Source organism: Eumetopias jubatus, unplaced genomic scaffold, assembly GCF_037043125.1.
Source record: "Eumetopias jubatus isolate StellerSeaLion01/CBP00866 unplaced genomic scaffold, mEumJub1_p1.0 scaffold_10, whole genome shotgun sequence".
In the NCBI taxonomy this organism is placed as follows: domain Eukaryota; kingdom Metazoa; phylum Chordata; class Mammalia; order Carnivora; family Otariidae; genus Eumetopias; species Eumetopias jubatus.
This window is the reverse complement of record NW_028274816.1, coordinates 77,485,203-77,504,981: the sequence shown is the minus strand read 5'-3', so window position 1 is coordinate 77,504,981 and position 19,779 is coordinate 77,485,203. Positions and strand designations below refer to the sequence as shown.

The 19,779-nt window shown below is 58.0% G+C and overlaps 1 protein-coding gene across 1 annotated transcript; it reads right to left on the bottom strand.

The window, feature by feature from the left end:
- Positions 1–463: 463 nt before the first annotated feature.
- On the bottom strand, positions 464–13,577 carry ALOX12B (arachidonate 12-lipoxygenase, 12R type). The gene is made up of 15 exons (XM_028125149.2): positions 13,431–13,577; positions 9,861–10,065; positions 7,068–7,149; positions 6,869–6,955; positions 6,633–6,755; positions 6,317–6,420; positions 5,836–6,008; positions 5,461–5,604; positions 4,226–4,429; positions 3,917–4,003; positions 3,451–3,620; positions 3,106–3,227; positions 1,166–1,266; positions 841–1,011; positions 464–643 (listed from the first exon to the last, which is right to left on the bottom strand). Exons 1-15 carry the CDS (start codon positions 13,575–13,577, stop codon positions 464–466), a joined length of 2,100 nt encoding a protein of 699 aa, XP_027980950.1.
- Positions 13,578–19,779: the final 6,202 nt, after the last annotated feature.

Below are 19,779 nucleotides of genomic sequence, written 5' to 3'. Positions count from 1 at the left end.
TCAGGTGATGATCCTCTTTGGGTAGATTTTCTGATGGACTGAGATCCTTGGAGGTCTGGGTCCCTAGGTAGGGGGACCTAAGATGAACCAGAATCACTTTGGGTTGAAAGACAGGGCTGGGTACGGCAGGGCGCTGGGGTCTTAGCCTTCTCCCCTGCCATCCCCAGGAGCGCCTTGGCATCTCCCAGAACTTCACCAAGGACCCAGGGGTGGGAGCATCACCACCTTCCACAGCCTCCTAGCCTGGATCTCACGGGACAGCGGGGCGGACCCGGGGCCTGGAGCTGCGGCCCTGAGCCTACCTGGAGCCCGCAGTGATGAACGGCATCTGGTCCCAGCCCGCACCCCACCGCACCCCCAGTAAATGACCGCGTGTACCGACAGACCCAGCACTGTAGCAAGTGATTTTTTTTTTTTTTTGAAAACAGGCGCGGGCGGGGAGAGGCGAGGCGGGGGAGCTGGCCTAGATGGAAATGCTGTTCTCTATCAGCACCGGGTCCAGGTAGTAGTAGGGAATGGGGAGGTACTTGTTGCGCTGGCGGATATTGTGCGAGATCTGGGCCAGGCGCCTCCGCAGCGTCTCCATGCTCCTCCGCGGGGCCTCTTCCACGAAGTGGATGTCGGGGAAGTGGCCCAGGGGCCGCTGCGGGCACGCAACGCAGCAGCTGCCACCCACCTGCCCCTGCCCCTCCGCCTCACCCCTGCTGCAACCCCTCTCCCCCTGCCTCCCACCCTGGACATCCCCCTCGCCTGTCATCTGCCCCCCACTCCCAGCCCTCTTCCTGCCTGTACTTGGAGCAACCCACCCTCCCCCGTCTGCACCCTGGGGCCCCGGGGCACCTTGTCGTCGGGCTCCCGGCTGAGTGTCCAGAGCACCAACAGGGTGATGCACGTGGTCTTCACATCCGGCAACGTGTCCATGAAGGTCTCCAGAGTGGTCAGCCCCTTGGTCTGCATCGGTGGGTTCCTCATGGACGATGGGAAGTTGGGCATCCAGGCGGTGTACTCCAGCTGGAGGGGGGGGTTCTGGGTCAGACAGCACCCCGGGACTCTGGGGTCTACACTGAGCTAGGGACTGAAGCTGGGAGCTGGGTGGAGGCCTGAGTAGGGCTGATGGCTGAGGCTGGGTTTGAGGGCTGGGGCTGGGGCTGGCGAGCACAGGTACCTGCCCTGTGTTGACAGCGGCGTGCTTGGCCGAGCAGGTGTAGATGACGATGGTGACATATCGGATCAGCTCAGGCACTGTTCGCAAGCACTGAGGAAAGCCTGGGGGCAGGGAAAGGCCCGGCGGCGTCAGTCCTGCCCCGGTCCTGGAAGGCTGGCAGAGGGCCCAGGACCCCAAGCCCAGGTGTCGTGCCCCCGACACGTGTCCCACCAATACTCCTAACTGCCACTTCGGGGGGTCATGTGCTCATTCTGCCTGCTTGGCCCTCCTGTGACCACAACCCCCAGCCCCCACCCCCCCACCCTCCCACCCCACCCCATCCAGACCACAAGCCTTGGGAGGCAGACCCAAATGGCCTTGGCCATGTCCTCCAGGGCTGCTCCAGGCACCTGCCTGAGGTGGGGCCCTCAGATCTTTATTCCAGCTCCCTTAGAGGGGCCGCTCTGGTCCCAGGACTCAGTGGGGACCAGGCTTTGGAGGAATCCCAGCTTTCCTGCCCTGAGTCAGCACAGTCCTTCATCCACACCCACCCCACCACCACACATGCGTGCACATACACGCGCACGTGCACACACACACACACACACACACACTCTTTTGAGCCTCTGCACTCACACCAGACGGATTTCTCAGTAGCCTGGCTCTTGGTCTCACACTTAACCAAGCTGCTCGCTTCTCCTTCCCATTGTCCCCAGGTTCCCAAAACCTAACACATTTGAACCGGACCCATTATCTTCCTCCCCAAACCACTCCTCCTTCTAGGCCCCCAGCTCACAGCATGACACACACCATCCACCCAGGTTCCAAAACCCCAAACCTGGGAGTCTTCCTCCGCCCCTCCCTCTAAACCCACCATCAAACCCCAACCAGTCACCAAGTCCTGCCATTTCTCTCTCCCAGCCAGCTCGGGAATTCTCTTGCTTCCCACAACTGCCACCCTAGCCAGGCCCATGTCACCCCGGTCCTGGACACCACAGGACCTTCCAGAACTGTCTGCTGACTCCTGGCAGCCTGACCGTCTTAAGTGCAATCTGATCTCCTTGCAGAGCCCTCGACGGCGCCCTCTGGTGGTCAGGGCAATTCCAACCTCCTTCACCAGGCCTGCCCCAGGCCCTGCTCATGGCTTCAGCCTTAGCTAAGCACAGAGAGCCCGGACAACTCCCAGCCTCAGCTCAGATGCAGGCACCTCTGAGCCGCTCCCAGAGCTCCCTCTGTCGGCTCGGGCTTCCCACCCAGAGCTCTTCAACCCCACCTCTAACACCTCCCGGCTAACCTCCCCATCCTGCAGGTCCCTTAGCCAGATGTTAGCCCAGATGTTAGAGCTCAGCTAGATCTTAGCATGCTGCTACCCCCCACTCTCCACCCACCACCCTCCTCCAGCTGGGTTAGGTGCCTCCCCAGGGCTTCTATGCACCCCTACCCCACACACACCCACCCCGGACTGCAGCAGTCCTAAGATAGCATGACTGTCCGTCTACTGAGTGGACCACCCCTGAGACTTGAGGGCAGGCACCTTCACCTGTCTCATTCCCTTTGCCTCTCAGTACTCAGCACAGCGTTTGTCACACCATAGATGCTCACTAAATATTTGCTGAGTGGTGCCCACGCGTCATGACCTCAGGATGCTCCGCTGTCCTCCTGGAGCCTACCAGCTCCCTGGCCTCCAGCACGCTCTACCTATTTGACCTCACGCCCCATTTCTCAGCCCATGATGGCTTATTTCCGGGGGGGGGTCTGGGAGCCCCCCAGAGCTCCACAGAGATGACCCTGCCCCACAGCCCCTGAGCTCACATAGGGACCAATGGGCAGCCCCGTTTCCTTCCCCAACCTCTCCGAGATTTGGCTCCCTCAGCACCCAGCAAGACGTGCTCCACTACCAGCAGGAAGGGCCCACCCCTTAGCCCCAGGTCCCTGTGGGTGCCCGGCGCCCAGGCCCATACCTGAGCTCTCACGCCCTAGGAGGCACTCCTTAAATATCTCCTGCACCCAGGACTGCAATTCCGGGTCACCCGCCACAGCTGCATCACACGGGTAATAGTAGGTGATGATCTCTGTCACGTACCTGACCAGGGGACAGGCCTCAGTTTGGACCCTCCCCCTTCCCAGCAGCCATCCCCCCCCGCCCAGGCCTTCCTCCCCAGAGCTGCCCGGGGCCTGGGGACGGGCACGTCGTGCGGGGCGGAGGCGGCCTCAGACCCAAGCCCAGGCCCTTAAGGCCACCCGTGCCTGCTCCCACATCCCAGGGCGTCCACCCTGCGTGCCACCCCCTGCCGGCGGAGCCACACCTCTCCAGCGCGTCCCACACTGCCAGGGAGTCGTCACGGTAGTAATATCCCGGCAGGTCCTGGACCCCGCGCTCCACGAAGTCATTGGGGAGGTAGAGGCTGTCATAGGTTGTCTCTGACAGAGCCCGCACCATCACCTCAGCAAAGCCTTCCAGGCCCAGGGACATGCCCTGTTCGGGAGGAGGCAGCTGCTGAGGCTGGCAGGGTCCCGGCAGAAATCCCCCTCTGAGGATCACACCCGCCTCGCACACAGCCCAGCGCGTGCTCCTCCAGCCCGCCCCATGAGCCCCCACACTCTGGGCCAGAACCTTTCTGCACCCTTGAAGGCAAAGCACCCCCTTCCACCAGTCCCCGCCCGCCATGCCCCCCCGTGATCCGAAGGCAAGCGGGAAATCCTGCTTTTAGCCTGATGGCAAAGGCCGGAAGGGCAGCAGATGTCTTGTTGGGGTTGGGGCAGAAGTGTTACCCTGGCAGACAGCCCCCCCTCGTTGAGGAGGAGGGCCCGCCCGATGCTGTTGATCTGGATGGTGTACCGGGTGTGGGGGATGAGGAGCTGTGGGAGGAAGCAAGGACAAGGAGAGAGGACCACAGTGAGTCCCAAAGGACCTCAGCACCAGCCCTTCTTTTGTGCAGCATCAAACCCTCTTGCTTTGGGAAGTCCCCACCCCAAACCCTGTCTGTGGGTCCCCAGCTGCCTCCGCAGGACTACCGGGGGTCCCCCTGAGTGCGGAGCGAGCCAGGTGCCTTTCTGGGGCACCTGGGGCCAAGCCCATACCTTGTAGAGGGGGTGGCACATGGGCAGCTGCCTCATCATGGACAGGCAGAAGGCCTCTGCAATGAGGTGCGTCTCCAGCAGGTGGGAGATGGCCTCGTGGCAGTAAAACTCGGCATAGCGCACCCACGTCTTGGCCAGCAGCCAGTCCCACTCAGAGTCACTGGGCAGGAAGATGGGGCAGTCGGGCCCGGGGGCCTGGCTGAGCTGGGGATGGGGAAAGAGGGAGGTGAGGGCAGACACACACACACACACACACACACACACACACACACACGGGCCCCCACTTGCAGGAAGGAGGCAGAGAAGAGTCTGAGGAGGGAAACACGCCACTCTGTACACTCTAGGCCCTCTGGGTCCCCTGAGCACACCAGGACCCTTCCTCCCTCCTCACATTTGCTCTTGTTCTCCCCTCTGCCTGTAGTCCCTTCCCCCCTCCCTCCGTCTTCCTGGCAGCTCCCATTCATTCAAGAAGTAGCCTGCAAGTTGCCTCTTCCGAGAAGCCCTCCTTATTTCAACCCCACGGCCGTCCCATTCAGCCGTACAAGTTGTGCACTGCACAAGGATACCAGCCCTCTGGGGCAAAGGGAGTCACTGAAATCCAGCCTATGCTGTCCCACTAATGAGCCAGGAGAATTGGGGCTTGGCTGATCCCCCCCGCAAGAGAGGTGCCTTTTTCTAATTTGGACATGACGCTGGTGGAGACCTCTGGGAACATAGCACCTCCTGTCCCCTTTCCTGCCAGGCCACTCTCAAGGCAGTGGCTAAGTCTGATTAGCTCAGTATTTCCAGCAGAGGCCTAGCCCACAGCAGGTGTTGGCTTAACAAGTAAATGAGGGAATGGACCCAAAGAGACAAGCTCAAGCGGCCAAACACATTCCCATCTGGTCACCTCTGCACATATGCACAGAGTACGCACACTCTACACACAGGGGCTTGCACACAAATACAGCCACAGGAACCCAAGTTCACGCATGGGCAGACAGGCGGACCGGGCAGGACAAAGTTGTACACATGCAGGGACAAGCAGGGACTCAGTCCGAGGCTTACACACAGGGCCACACACACAGATAAGAACATGCATAAACATCCGTGCGTTCTCAGACGCGCACACTGGGATCACACACTCATATAAATGGGCACCTGCCCACTTGTGCACGCGCGCATGCGCACACGCACATAAGTCCTCGCATCGGCAACGTGCTCACACAGCGGCCCCAGGCCTGCATCCCAGGCACCTGGATGGCGATGGGCATCATGTTCCCTTCCGGCCCAAGGTGCAGAAGGCAGAGGGGGGCACAGTGATGCTGCTTCCTTCCGTTGAGCTCAATGGTGGGGATGCCCTCCAAGATGCGGTAGTCAGCCAGGTAAATGTTCCCCTTCTGGAAGGGAGCCGCAATGGGAGGGCAGGTAGACACCAACACGGGGCACCTGTGAGCCATGCCTTGGGTGCCGAGTGCCCTGGTCCCCCGGGTGCAGGGTTAGCTAAGGACCCAAGTGGGGTATACAGTGGCCAGTGGGACTCGGGACAGTAAGGTAGGAGTGGAGAGACAGAGATGCCAGGGAGGGAGGGAGCCTGGGAGGCCAGGGATCTCCACCGGATGGGGCCTCACCTCCAGCTCCGCTTGCAGACACGTTCCCTCGCCCAGGAACGGGGCCACCATATCATCTGTCACGGGGAACTTGTCCGGGATCTGAGTGCAGCGGCGGAGCAGGCCTGGGTTGATGCCATTCAGGTACTGATACCCAAAGAAGCTGTCCTCTGTCCAGTGCTCGGCCACGTACTCTGGGTGGGAGACCGTGCGGGCGTCACGACGCGGCCAGAACCCCCTGAGGCCCGGGACAGAGGACTACCACCGAGAAGCGCCCCCAGCCTCCCCTTGAGCGGCCGGCGGCGCCCAGGGCGGCATTCTCTACGAGGCCGCCAGAGGGCGCGCTCGCCCAGTCGGCCTTTCAGGCCTGGAGTTGGCCCCGCTCCTCCCATCCCGCTGCCGCGACGGGGCGTCCCGCCTCTGGCCTGCGTCCGCAGCTCCCCCCAACCCCCGCCGCAGACCACGGGCTACCCTGGGCTCGCTTCGCGTTTCCCCCCCATACCGGTGACGATAGACTTGTTGGTGGGGAAGATTTTCTTGATGTCCTTCAGCCTCTTCCACGATTGCTTGCAGTCCACCAGGCCGCGGAGTTTGAAGCCCAGTGCCCTAGTGGACAGGGTTCGAGGGGGAGGCGCTCAGACAGGCAGCCTTCCCTGGTCTGGCCCTTGGGTGTCTGGCCCCACGGCTCCAGGTCCTTCTGTGCCCGGGGGTCTGGGGACCACCTCCCGGGTTCCCTAGGCCAGCCCCCTCTGCCGGTCTGGCTTCGGTGGAGGCGGCATGGAGCGGGGACAGGGACGCCCCTGCTCGCGCACACTCACGTGGGCCCCAGGCGGAAGAAGAAGGAGGCCGTCTTGATGAAGGAGAAGCGGAGGTTTGAGTTCAGGAACTTGGTGGCCTTAATGTTGATGAGAATCGGGAAGCCGGGGATGTAGCCGTTCCACCTGTAGGAAGGAGTGCGGGGCTAGGGCCGGGCACCCGCGTCCGGGGCACAGGGAGGGGGGAGACCCAAGGGGTCAACCACGGGCGGGGCCCCAGGGCAGCCCCAGGTCCTCACTCAGGCCGGTTGGGATTCCTCCGGACAGGAGGGCGGTAACTGGGGATATGCACATAGTTGGGCAGGCCCGGAACGAAGACCCTCCAGCTGCAAAGAGAAGGCAGTCGGTGGGCCCTGGTGCCCAGGTACCAACCCAGGGATGGAAAGCCAAGCCATCACCGCCCCCTGGCCTCCCTCAGGCCCTGCGCCCTCCGCTCACTGGTAGAAGTCTTGCTTGGCTCTGATCTCCTCCTGTCGGTGCTCCAGAAGGATCGGGAGTGTGTCCTCTGCTGTTGTCTTTCCTGCAGGGAGACCATAGGGGAGGCTCAAGGTCTGACCCCAGGCCTGTCTACCCCTGAACACTTCAAGGATCACAGTTCAGCTCCTGCCCTCTAGATTGGCTTTGCGGGCCCACAGACAAAGATGGCATGGGGTAGGCTTACCCTGGGTGGGCAGGCATGTGTCCTCCCAAAAACTCAGAGGGAAGGATCAGGGACCACCCTCTTCCCCCTCCCTCTACCCCTGGAGCTGGGCTTGCTGTTGGGAGGAAGTCCGTCTTCTGGACCCGCTAAAACATTAATGAAGGACAGTTATGTAGCGCTTACTAGGAACCAGACACTTTCTCACACTTTCTCATATATATGTATTTAGATTTTATTTATTTATTTTAATTATTTATTTAACTTTTATTTATTTATTTATTTAGATTTTATTTGTTTATTTGAGAAAGAGCACAGAGGGAGAGGGAGAAGCAGGCTCCCCGCTGAGCAGAGAGCCCAATGTGGGCCTCGATCCCAGGACCCTGAGCCAAAGGCAGACACTTCACCAACTGAGCCACCCAGGCGCCCCCATTCTACTTATATTAATAACTTAATCCACACAAGAACAACCTTACTAGGCAGGTGACTATTATAGGCTTGCAATCCTGTCTCCACAATTCCAAAACCCAGAAGACTATAGAAATCAACCTTGTCTTTTTCACAAGTTAGGCACAAATTCCTTGGTCAGCAAAACCTGCTCTGAATTTACTGGAGGCTATACACAGTCTTTACTGAACTCACTTGGCGTAACTATTTGTAGTTTTTGCTGCAGAAATAGAATATTTGGCTAGGGGGTGCCCTGGTGGATATATAATATAACATATGGACCATGTGAGTGGAATATATAGATATATATGTACGTATACATACATATTCTAAATGAAATCTGAATATCTTTTTTTAAAGATTTATTTATGAAAGAGAGAGTGTGTGCATGGAGGGAGGGGTAGAGGGAGAGGGAGAATCTCAAGCAGACTCCCCACTCAGCAGGGAGCCCAATTCAGGGCTTGATCCCAAGACCCTGAGAGCAAGACCCGAGCCAAAACCAAGAGTCAGACACTTAACCGACCCCGCCACCCAGGTGCCCCTGAAATCTGAATTTCAAGACACCCCTGACCCCAAAAGTTTCAGCTAAGGGACAATATCATGCTCGTTTTACAAGGAGAAAACAGCCCATGTTACACAGAGAGAAAGCATGAGCTGGGATTTGAACCAAGGCAGTCTTCTTCTGACCACTCACCCCCCCCCCAACCATGAACCACCACCAAGAGTTGTTCAGCCTTTTAAAATTTCTTTTAGAGGCGGGGTCCCTGGATTCTCTCATCAGCCTTATAAAGTAGGTTCTGCTGTTAGCCCCATTTTACAGAGGAGAACACTGGGGCTCAGAATTCAGAAGGAGACCCAGATGTTCAGCTAGTAGGTGGTGGAGCTGAGATCCACACCCAGGGTTGTCTCTGTCCAGTGTCCTGGCTGGCGGCCCTGGGCTGCCATGTGCCTATCACCACAGCCCCGTCACCTTCCCTGAGGCCCCCTTCACCACCTCTCCTTCCTCCATCTGCTGCAGCTTATGTTGTGTTCCAGGTGAACAGTGCCCCCTGGAGTTGTGCAACCCCGGGGACCCAGCTCGGCTTCACCCCCTGGGTGGGGGCTGGACTCCTCCAAGGGCCGGGCAGGTGATGCAAGCCTCCTGCCCTGGTGTTGCAGGGAGCTGCCCCACCCAGCGCCATTCCTGCACGGCGCCCGGCCTCATCTTGCCCTCCCCTGCTTCCCAGCCACTCGGGCCTATGGCTGTGGGAAGATGCTCCACATCTCCGGGAGGGGGACTCTCCCCTTGGCCTCCCCACCCTCCCCCAGGCCTGCCTCCCTCTGCCTCTGCCTCTTTCCCCAGCTCGGGCTCTGTTTCCCTGCTCACAGGGAAATGAAAGGTGGAACAGGGTGGTTAGCTGCCGGCCGGATGGAGCTCCAAGCCCCCTCCCTCCTGTGCACCTTGAGGGAGGCCACAGAGGCTGGGGCGGTGGAGCCAAGGCAACAGAGGACAAACCTGCAGTCCCCATGTAGCAGCCACCTACTAGGCAGCTGAGCCAAGCCCACCAGGCTAGGGCTGTGGCAGGGGTGGGCTCCCTGTCCCTCTTCCAGGGGAGCAACCAAGTGACCAGGAAAATAGCCTGCAGCCTCGACCAGGCACTAGAGAACACCCGGTCAATCTACTGGGCTGTGATGGAGCCTAACTGGATGAAGGGGGGGCTTTTGGAGCAGCAGTGAGTCCTGTTACAGAAGTAAAGGAGTAGTCCTGTTGGAGTAGCAGGGAGGCCTTGGGAGCTTAGAGCATCCCATCTGTCTGAAATCTGCCCCGTTAGAGACCCAGGGCTCTTATAAGGTACAAACCCTGCTGTTAGGGAGCACGGACAACTCTTGAGCTCACAGGGCTCTTAACACAACAGGCAGCAGGTGGGATGGTGGGGTGTCCTGTCAGAGTGGAGCTAGCGGGCAAGACCTGGGAGCCTGAGATCCAAGCCACCCCCATCTGTGTCCCTGCAGGGTGCAGCCCTGAGCTGGGCCCTGCAGCACCAGTGACTGAGGGGGCTGCGTGAGGGTGGCAGGCAGGCCCAGGAGTCCCTGTGGGGACAGCCCAGCAGATGACAGCTGGGCGGAGCCAGGGGCCTGGCAGCAGGGGTGGGGTGCTGAGGGCTTGCCTGTAGCCTCCCTGAGGGCCAGGGTCTCATAGCCGTCCATCCACTGATAGGCGGGGAAGTGATAGATGCGGCCGTCGGGCGCACAGATCTGCACGTAGTTGCAATACCAGGAGTTCTTGGGGAAGAAGGAATAGCGCTCCTTGTGCAGGCGGATGATGATGAGCTCCCCCAGATCCTGCTGACACCGGACAGTGTACTCGTCCACCTGGGCAGGGCATGGGGCTAGGTGAGTGGCAGGACTCCCACCGGCCCGGCCCCTCCTCCACACTCTGCTCATGTGAGGGGGGCGCTGCTCACCTCCCTGGGCTGGGGTGACCCGATCACGGGGCTCTCCTCACCCACTCCTACTGGGCTGTCCCCTCCTGGGCCCATCAACCCAGGGTCACAGCACACCTGTCCCTCTGCCCCATTCCCGGCCACCCGCCCCAGGTTCCATCCTCCCACCCCCTCCTCAGCCACCTGAGGCTGTGGGAGCCATGCAGCCCCCGAGGGGCTGGTCTACAAAGGGGTCCAAGTGGGGTCCAGCGCCCCCCTAGACCTCCTGCAGTCTTAGAGTGGGCAGAGGTGGTCCTGCCAGCCCCCTCTTCTCCTACTTATCAATGAAGACGTGGAGATACAGAAATGGCCATCTAGACAGAGTGACCTACAAGATGACATAGCAGTAGGTGGCCGGACCTGACTCAGAATCAGGGCTGAGGGACCAGCAAAGGGCACCTTCCATCATGGAGCAGGCAGGCCCCACTGGACAAGCTGGTCCGATGCCGTTTTAAATCACAGATAATCCAGTGTGCTTTTAAGCCAGTTATGATACAATTTAACTTAGGAAGAGTAAGGATGGGAGGGAGAGGGATGAGGGAGGGGGAGAGGAAATGGGGAGGGTTGAGGGAAGAGAGGCCATGGGGAGGGATGTAGGATGGGGAGAGGAAATGGAGAAAGATGAGGGAGGGGGAGAGGAAATGGGGAGGGATGAGGGAGGGGAGAGGAAATAGGGAAGGATGAGGGAGGGGAGAGGAAATGGGGAGAGATGAGGGAGGGGAGAGGAAATAGGGAAGGATGAGGGAGAGGGAGAGACCATGGGGAGGGATGAGGGAGGGGGAGAGGAAATGGGGAAGAATGAGGGAGGGGGAGAGATCATGGGGAAAGATGAAGGAGGGGGAGAGGAAATGGGGAGGGATGAGGGAGAGGGAGAGACCATGGGGAGGGATGAGGGAGGGGGAGAGGAAATGGTGAGAGATGAGGGAGGGGAGAGGAAATAGGGAAGGATGAGGGAGGGGAGAGGAAATGGGGAAGGATGAGGGAGGGGAGAGGAAATGGGGAGAGATGAGGGAGGGGAGAGGAAATGGGGAGAGATGAGGGAGGGGAGAGGAAATAGGGAAGGATGAGGGAGGGGAGAGGAAATGGGGAGAGATGAGGGAGGGGGAGAGGAAATGGGGAGGGATGAGGGAGGGGGAGAGGAAATGGGGAGGGATGAGGGAGAGGGAGAGACCATGGGGAGGGATGAGGGAGGGGAGAGGAAATAGGGAGGGATCAGGGAGGGGGAGAGGAAATGAGGAGGGATGAGGGAGGGGAGAGGAAATAGGGAGGGATCAGGGAGGGGGAGAGGAAATGAGGAGGGATGAGGGAGAGGGAGAGACCATGGGGAGGGATGAGGGAGAGGGAGAGGAAATGGGGAAGAATGAGGGAGGGGGAGAGATCATGGGGAGGGATGAGGGAGGGGGAGAGGAAATGAGGAGGGATGAGGGAGGGGAGAGGAAATGGGGAGAGATGAGGGAGGGGGAGAGGAAATGGGGAGGGATGAGGGAGGGGGAGAGGAAATGGGGAGGGATGAGGGAGGGGAGAGGAAATAGGGAAGGATGAGGGAGAGGGAGAGACCATGGGGAGGGATGAGGGAGAGGGAGAGGAAATGGTGAGAGATGAGGGAGGGGGAGAGGAAATGGGGAGGGATGAGGGAGGGGGAGAGATCATGGGGAGGGATGAGGGAGGGGAGAGGAAATAGGGAAGGATGAGGGAGAGGGAGAGACCATGGGGAGGGATGAGGGAGGGGAGAGGAAATAGGGAGGGATCAGGGAGGGGGAGAGGAAATGAGGAGGGATGAGGGAGAGGGAGAGATCATGGGGAGGGATGAGGGAGGGGAGAGGAAATAGGGAAGGATGAGGGAGGGGGAGAGGAAATGGGGAGGGATGAGGGAGAGGGAGAGACCATGGGGAGGGATGAGGGAGAGGGAGAGGCCATGGGCAGGAATGAGGGAGGGGGAGAGGAAATGGGGAAGAATGAGGGAGAGGGAGAGGCCATGGGCAGGAATGAGGGAGAGGCTGAGAGATGAGGGATGTGGGTGAGTGATGAGAGAGGAAGAGAGAAGAGGTGAGAAAGGGCAGGGAGAGATGAGAAATGAGCACAAAGGGGTGAGAAGTAACAGAGCAGGGATGAGGCAGGATGGCCCAGAGAGCAGGGACCGCTGGGAGCCAGGTCTACTGGGAGGGCATCCAAAGCCCCCTTGGAGCCCACTGCTTTCAGAGCTCCCCCACAGTGCCCCATCTCTCCCTGCCCATTGTCTCCCTCCCCTGCACACCTCCATCCCTCCTCATGCTCCCTGGACACACACTCACACACCACACACACACACCACACACACTCACACACCACACATACACACTCACACACCACACACACACACCACACACTCACATGGCGCACACACACACCGCACACACTCGCACACACACACACACTCACACACCACACACACTCACACATACACACTCACACAGCACACACACAACACACACACTCACACATACACACACAACACACACTCACATGGCGCGCGCACACACCGCACACACTCGCACACACACACACACTCACACACCACACACACTCACACATACACACTCACACAGCACACACACAACACACACACTCACACATACACACACAGCACACACACAACACACACTCTCACACATACACAGCTCACACCACACACACATGGCACACACACACTCACACACCACACACATTCACACACACATACACATACAGCACGCGCGCACACATACACACTCACATGGCACACACACCACACACATAGCTCACACAGCACACGCTCATTCACATATCACTCACACACCACACACACTACACTCATTCACACGGCACACACTCACACATACACACTCACACGGCACACACTCATACAGCACACACTGCACACTCACACTCCACACACACACTCACGTGGCACACACCACACACACATCACTCACACACACTCACACACACACATCACACACTCATCCGTACATATACAGACCACATATACCACATACACTCACACATATCACATTCATGCCACATACCACACACACTCATGTGTATACACACACATACACACACCACACACAGACTCATGCACACCACACACACTACATACACAGAGACCACATGTACCACACAGACACATGTGCATATTCACACACTCCACATATACGTGCACCACACACCCTATTCACACACATGCACGCACACACATCCCACACATGCTCACACACCACACATGCACCTACTCACCGCCCCAGTCGCAAAGTCTCTCCCAAAATGGTTCAGCAGCTGCTTATGGCTCTCTCCTTGGGTCCCCACAATGGTCAGCGAGATGGAGTCCATGGTTCCCGACAAGAGATCGGTACCCGTGGCCACCTTGACTTTGTAGGCGGCCATGGCTGTTCCTGAGGAGGCAGGAGGGAGGGCTCAAGTCCAGACACCGTGGGGGCTGCACGGGGGTCCAGGCCAGGCAGGGGAAGTCAGACACACGGAGATGGGGACAGGGCCAGCCTCCCGAGAGGGAGAGGTGAGGCAGGGACGTCTGGCCCACGGGCAGCCCAGAGCCTGGAGAGGCTGCTACCCTTGGAGGGCGGGCAGGGAGCCGGGTAGGCTGGGGCGGGGCGAGTCAGGCGGGTGAGCCAGCGTCTGGGCGGCCAGCCCTCCAGTACCAGCAGGGAGAGCAGACAGGGCGCTGGGCTGGCTTCTGAGAGGGTGGATGGAACATGCCTTGGATGAAGGAGTCTTCAGGGTGGGGGAGCCAGTCCAGCCTGAGCACGGGCCCCAGGGAAGTGGGGGGACAGGGCTGGGTGGGGCCCCCAGATCATTATCAGCCTAATAAGCGCCTTCCTTCTGCCCGCCCCCATGGGCTGCAGCACTGGACACCCCTGCTGAGCCGATCCAGGGGCAACGGGTCACCCCCTCAACAGTGGGTGGGGGCCAGGGGATGGGGCACAGCGCAAACTCTGTCTGGCTGGCCGGCTGCAGGGCCATTCCTCTCTGGGCAATGGGGCAGGCTGTGGCCGCTGCAGGAAGGCTGGCCCATCCTCCTGCCCCAGGGCCCGGCGCCCTTGAGAGGAAGAGTAGTAGTTGCTGAAGCTGAGCTGGGGTGCTAGGGCACAGAGAGGCTCCAAGGAGAGAGGATCAGGGAGGGAGAGAGGATGTCTGTGGCTTCCTGCAAGACCAGGATCACCTGAGCCGAGCCGAGGGACGGGGTTGCATACAAGAGTAGATAACAATTGCAGTGAAGCTGGGGGCATGAGAAATAAGCCAAGGGGTGGACATGTACTTTGTGGTATAATCCTAACAGAATTCTACCCAGCAATTAAAAAAAAAAAAAAAAAGCACAAACAACAAGGTGGGCGATGTGGACGAATCTCACAAAGATTATACTGAATGAAAGAAGGCAGACAGAAAACAGTACACGCTCTATCATTCCATCGATTCAAAGTTTGAGAACAGAAGAAACTAAGCAATTCTTACGGAAGTCAGAGGAGCGGGTAGATCCATGATGAGGCGCTGAGGAGCACCTGCAAGGGGGGAGCCGCGTGGAGAGCTAGAATCTTCTGTATCTTGATCTGGGAGGTACAGAAGGAACTTGATGCATTTTACTATATGATATCCCTCAATATCCTCACCCCATCCCATCCCCCCCTCAAAAAACAATGAAGCTCTAGGAAGAGTTTTGGGATCAAGGTTGGGCTCCAATAGAATTGGGTTTGTCCGGAACCAAATAATTCATTCCTTCTTGCCCTGGTTCTTTCTTGCCCTCGTTCCTTCAGGAGATGTTCGTGGAGCACACATGTTTCAGGCACTGTTCTAGGCACCGCAGATGCAGAGAAGAAATGAAATACTCACAGAGCTTACTGAAGGTGGGAGAGAAGGAAACAATCATTCTGTCTTGCCCTCTTTGCTCCTGCCTGCCAGGAGCAGCTCCCGCCAACCAGGAAGCACCAGTCCAGGTTCCCTCTAAGGTATCACCCTACTGTCACCATTGAGGGAAGGTCACACAATGCCCGGGGCCAAGTTAGGGCCAAAGAAGGCTGGGATTCTAAGATGCAGAGAAGATGCCAGTAGGTTCCGGATTGGGTAAGGAATGGGGATGAGGTTGTGATTCAGGCTGAGCTTAGGGATAAGGCTGTGGTCGGAGGTAAGGAGTGAGATGACCTTTTTAAGACCCAAATGTGCTCCTGTCACCCCCACCCCGTCCAACCCCAGCTCAGGCCTGGCAGTGGCTCTTTCTGACCTTCCAGATAATGACTTCATCCATTCACATACCTCCTGTGGCTTGTCTCCTAGGTCTCGTCCCAAAGCAAATCACCACCCTTCCTCCTGTAGCTTACCTTCTAGTGGAGGAAACAGACAATACAACCTACTAATGAAGTAAATAAAATATTATGTTAGTGATCAAGTACTGAAGAGAAGCAGGGAAAGAAATTATAAAGTATAAAGGAGCAAACTTTAGATAGAGAGGGGTCAGGGAAGTGCCCTTTGACAGGGGGACTTTTGAATAAAAGCATGAAGGAAGTAAGGTCAATCCCCCCTTCCAACCACAGGACTTTTGCACATGCTGTCCCACTCTACCTCTTGGACCTGGTTAAGTTTCCTCTTCCTTCTGATCTTAGCTTGATAAGGGCCTCATCAAGGAAGGCCAAATTTCACTACTAATGGTTCTCACAGCACTGCAGCTAACATCTTTGATGCCCATCTTCCCCACTAGATTAGACTGTCCATCATTTGGTTGGGTTTTCTCCCCACCTCCTGGCACAGTACCTGGCACCTGGGACACTCTCGAAACATGGTTCTTAATGGTCAGGTGGGCTGGTGGGATGAGGACAAGGCCGGGGCTGGGAAGTGCATCAGGGATGGGGCTTGATTAGGGGGAGAGGAGAGCTAGACTGGGGTAAACGCCAGGCCAGGGGCAGGGCGCCGGGTTGGTGATGGGAGGGAGAAGAATGGGTTAAGGGGATGGGCAGGATGGGGGAGAAGGCTGGGGGTAGTCATGCCTGTGTATGACTATGGGGGATTGGCAGGGCTATCTCATCTGCGTGGTACAGTGCTGCCCTGGGCTGAGGACAGGAGCTGTTAGGCAGGTCAGGCCTGCCCTCCTGGACTCTGCTCAGCCACCCAGATGACTCTTGGGGGATGCTAGCAGCCTGATGGTGCAAATTTGCATCATAAGATGCAAATTCCATGCAAGCTCTCCCAGCCTCCGACCTTGTAGCCACTCCCCTTTCCTGGAGACTGTGCCCCCAGGGGGCTGCTAATCTCTGGTGCGGAGCAGGGCGGGGGTGGCTTGGGGATTGAAGCTCAGGGATTTGGGAAGTGGCATTTCCAGGCCCCGCTGGAACAGAGTCCAAGTCAGTGGGTGTGAGAGGTCCCTCCTGAACCTTCTAATCCAGTGGTAAAATCACATAGTGGGGTGTGGGGAGGAGGCAGGGGGCCTGCAAGGTAAAGCAAAAGGGGGAATTTGGGGGAGCAGGGCAGGGAGCTGATGGTATAGAAGTGTTTGGGTGTCACCCCCAAATGGTGGGGATCTACCTCCATCCCCCAAAAGCTGCCTCCTCAAATCATAACCTGTGATCAATAGGTGTCCCCTCAGCCAATCCATTTGTCCCCCCGAAAAGCAGGAATGGTGGCTCTGGGTTTGATCAGGGCAAGAGTCTGGAGTGGGAATTAGGTCCCTGAAGGAAACAGACAGAGATGAGGACGGTGGAGACCCAAACATGGCTGGGGATGTGGATGGGACTAGGCATGAGAATGAAGATGGGGTGCTCCCCACTTACGGCCCAAACGTGGATGCGTGCTTCTGGGTAGGTGCTCACTGGGCTGAAAAACTGGTTCTCCTGGACCAGGGGTGGACCGGAGAGCAGGTCCCTGGGAAGGATGCGAGCTCACTGGTTTGGCCGCAATGGCCACCCACACAGGAAGCTGAGTCCTCACTGCTGGGGCAACCCTGCTTACCCCACCCCAAGCCCTGCAAGGCGGGGAGCAACCCTGCGGCCCCACACCCCAGGACACAGGAGAAAAATCAAATGGGGTCACTCTCCTGCTTAAAGCTTGCCAGAGCATAACACGGCGTTGCCCTTAGAATCAAATCCAAGGATGCACTGTGGACCTCAGGACTGTGCGTGACCATCTTCCGTCCACCCCTCCGTCACCTTATCCCAGCAACTCTGGCCCTCTCTCTGTTCCCTGAACACATGGTCTGTAACACCGTCCCACCCCAGCCCCCACCCCCCCACCAGGCTGTTTCTAGTGGTTTGTTCTGATCCTGGTCTCATCTAGCTGGAGTGGCCTTCCCTGACCACCAGACCTCAAGTCACCTCACCCCAGGTCCTGCTAACACACCGCCCTGTTGCATCCCCCAGCCCCACCCACAGCCATCTCAAAGGATCTATTTGTTCGTGTGCTTGCTGTCTGTCTCCCTGTGAACCGGTGGTAGTTGGGGTGGTGCCCAGGGAGTTCACAGCTGCTTCCCCAACAGCGAACAGCATCTAGGGACACGGGAGCCTTGAGGCAAGTGGATCCTAGAATGTCAACGCTGGAAGGGACTTCCCAGGTCTTCGTGTCCCTCCCATGTATCTGACACATTGGGGCCACTGAGCCTGAGGCACTTGCTCAACACCAGCTGGGAAAAGAGGCTGGTGTTCTTCCCACTCTGCCAGTCTCCTTCCAGACCAGAAAGCACACAGGGGTCCAGAGTGCCGGCTGGAGGAAGCCCCCGATCGGACGGGGCTCAAGCCCCTTCCCCACATCCTGTCCCCGGAAGGGGCCCAGAGCATAAGCAGAACCCTATGCACGGCCGGGTGTGTCTCCGCAGTACATCTCCCTCCAAGCCGGCTGATTCCAGTGATCCACCGCATCCCTCCCTCTCTGGCTTGGGGCCATTTTTAGCATGGGCATGCCTTCTAATGCTAACTTCGGTGGTGGCCAAGGTGTGTCTGGAGGGACAGGCTGTGTGTGCATGTGCGTGTACGTGTGTGTGTGTTCTATATCTTGGTCTTGCTGTTCTAAGTCAAAGCCCAGTCTTATAAGGGGCCCAACTGTCCAGCCTCTGCCACAGTCCTGGCCACACAGGGGTGCCTCTGGCTAGTTCCCAGTCCTTTGATCTTGTTCTTTTTTTTTTTTTTAGGTTTTATTTATTTATTTGAGGGGGGAAGGACAGAGGAAGAGGGAGAAGCGGACTCCCCACTGAGCAGGGAGCCCGATCCCAGGACCCCGGATTCATGACCTGAGCTGAAGGCAGACACTTCACCAACTGAGCCATCCAGGCGCACCGTGTCTCTATTTCTAAGGGCTTTGGGGCTGCAAGGGAGAACATCAAACTCCCCAGATTACTACTATCTGTGTTGGTAATCCTGCAATGACAAACCATCCCAAAATCTCAGTGGTGGGACCCAACGAAAGCGTATTTCTCGCTCAGCTCCTCGTCCAGCCCAGGTTAGCAAGGGGCTCTGTCCTGGTCCCTCTGAGACAGAAGCTGATGGCTATGCTGTCTCCACGTGGGCTTCCAGAACAGCAGAGGCAGAGAGCGGGGGGATCTCTGGAGGGGCTCGCACCAGTGACTAAATGCCCCAACCTGGAGAGGACCTGCCTCCTGCATCCCTTCTGCACGGAGCTGGTTGCCCAGAGCTCAGCCTGACTCCTCGCATCCACCAGAGGCCCGGAGACTGAGTCTTTCCTGTGTCCAGCAGAGTAACAGAATCCCAGGGGCAGCACTAGTAACTCCCACACCCAGAAGCTGGATTCTTTGCAAAGCGCCTGCTTTTTTCCTATCAGCCCCTTGAGTCTGGCTATTCCTTCATCTCCTGATGGGTGACACACTCAGCGGGGTGAAGGCAGGAAGGTGGGGCCTGGCTAGGTGATGGGTTGAGCTGGGAGGCTCCCTGTCTCCAGAGCAGATGATCCAGGGACTCCCTACTGCTCGCTCCTTCTCCCATCCCCTGCCACCCCAGCCACCTACACACACGCGCACACACACACACACAAATACACAACACACACAATACACACATACACACACCCCAAATCAAAAATGAAATGGGAGCCAAATATGTTGGATTTTATTGAATTCATTGGGCTCAAGAACAGGAAAACAGGAGGGAGGAGACAGGACAAGGGCTGGAGAGGGTCCCCCCATACACCCAAGCTCCCGGAGGCCTGCAGCTAGAGGTCCAAGGAAGCTGGGCTGTAATCCGAACCCTCCCTTTAAAGATGCTGATGTCAACGGGGACCATGGGGCAGACCCAGGCCACACATCTTTTCTTGCCCATTTTCCAGGCTCTTCCAAAGAGGGAAGTTAGACTGGGTGGTCCTAGGCTTGGAGGAAAGCGGAAACAAAGCAACAAGGCAAGAGGAAGGGTTTGGGGACAGGGGAGGACGGGAAAGGGGAGCTCAGAGTCCTTGTGGGTTTCCCAATGGGAGGAGGTAGGTTTTCACAGGAGAGGGAAATTAGGAGGCTGCCCAAGTAGAGAAAGGGGTGATGGGGTTCCTTCCTCTTGAAGGACCTGCTGTGCGTTTGATGTTAGGCAGCGGCTTCTCACCCTGGACGCTGCTCTACGGGTCCCCCACTGCTCAGGGCCCACCCGTAGGAGGCTAG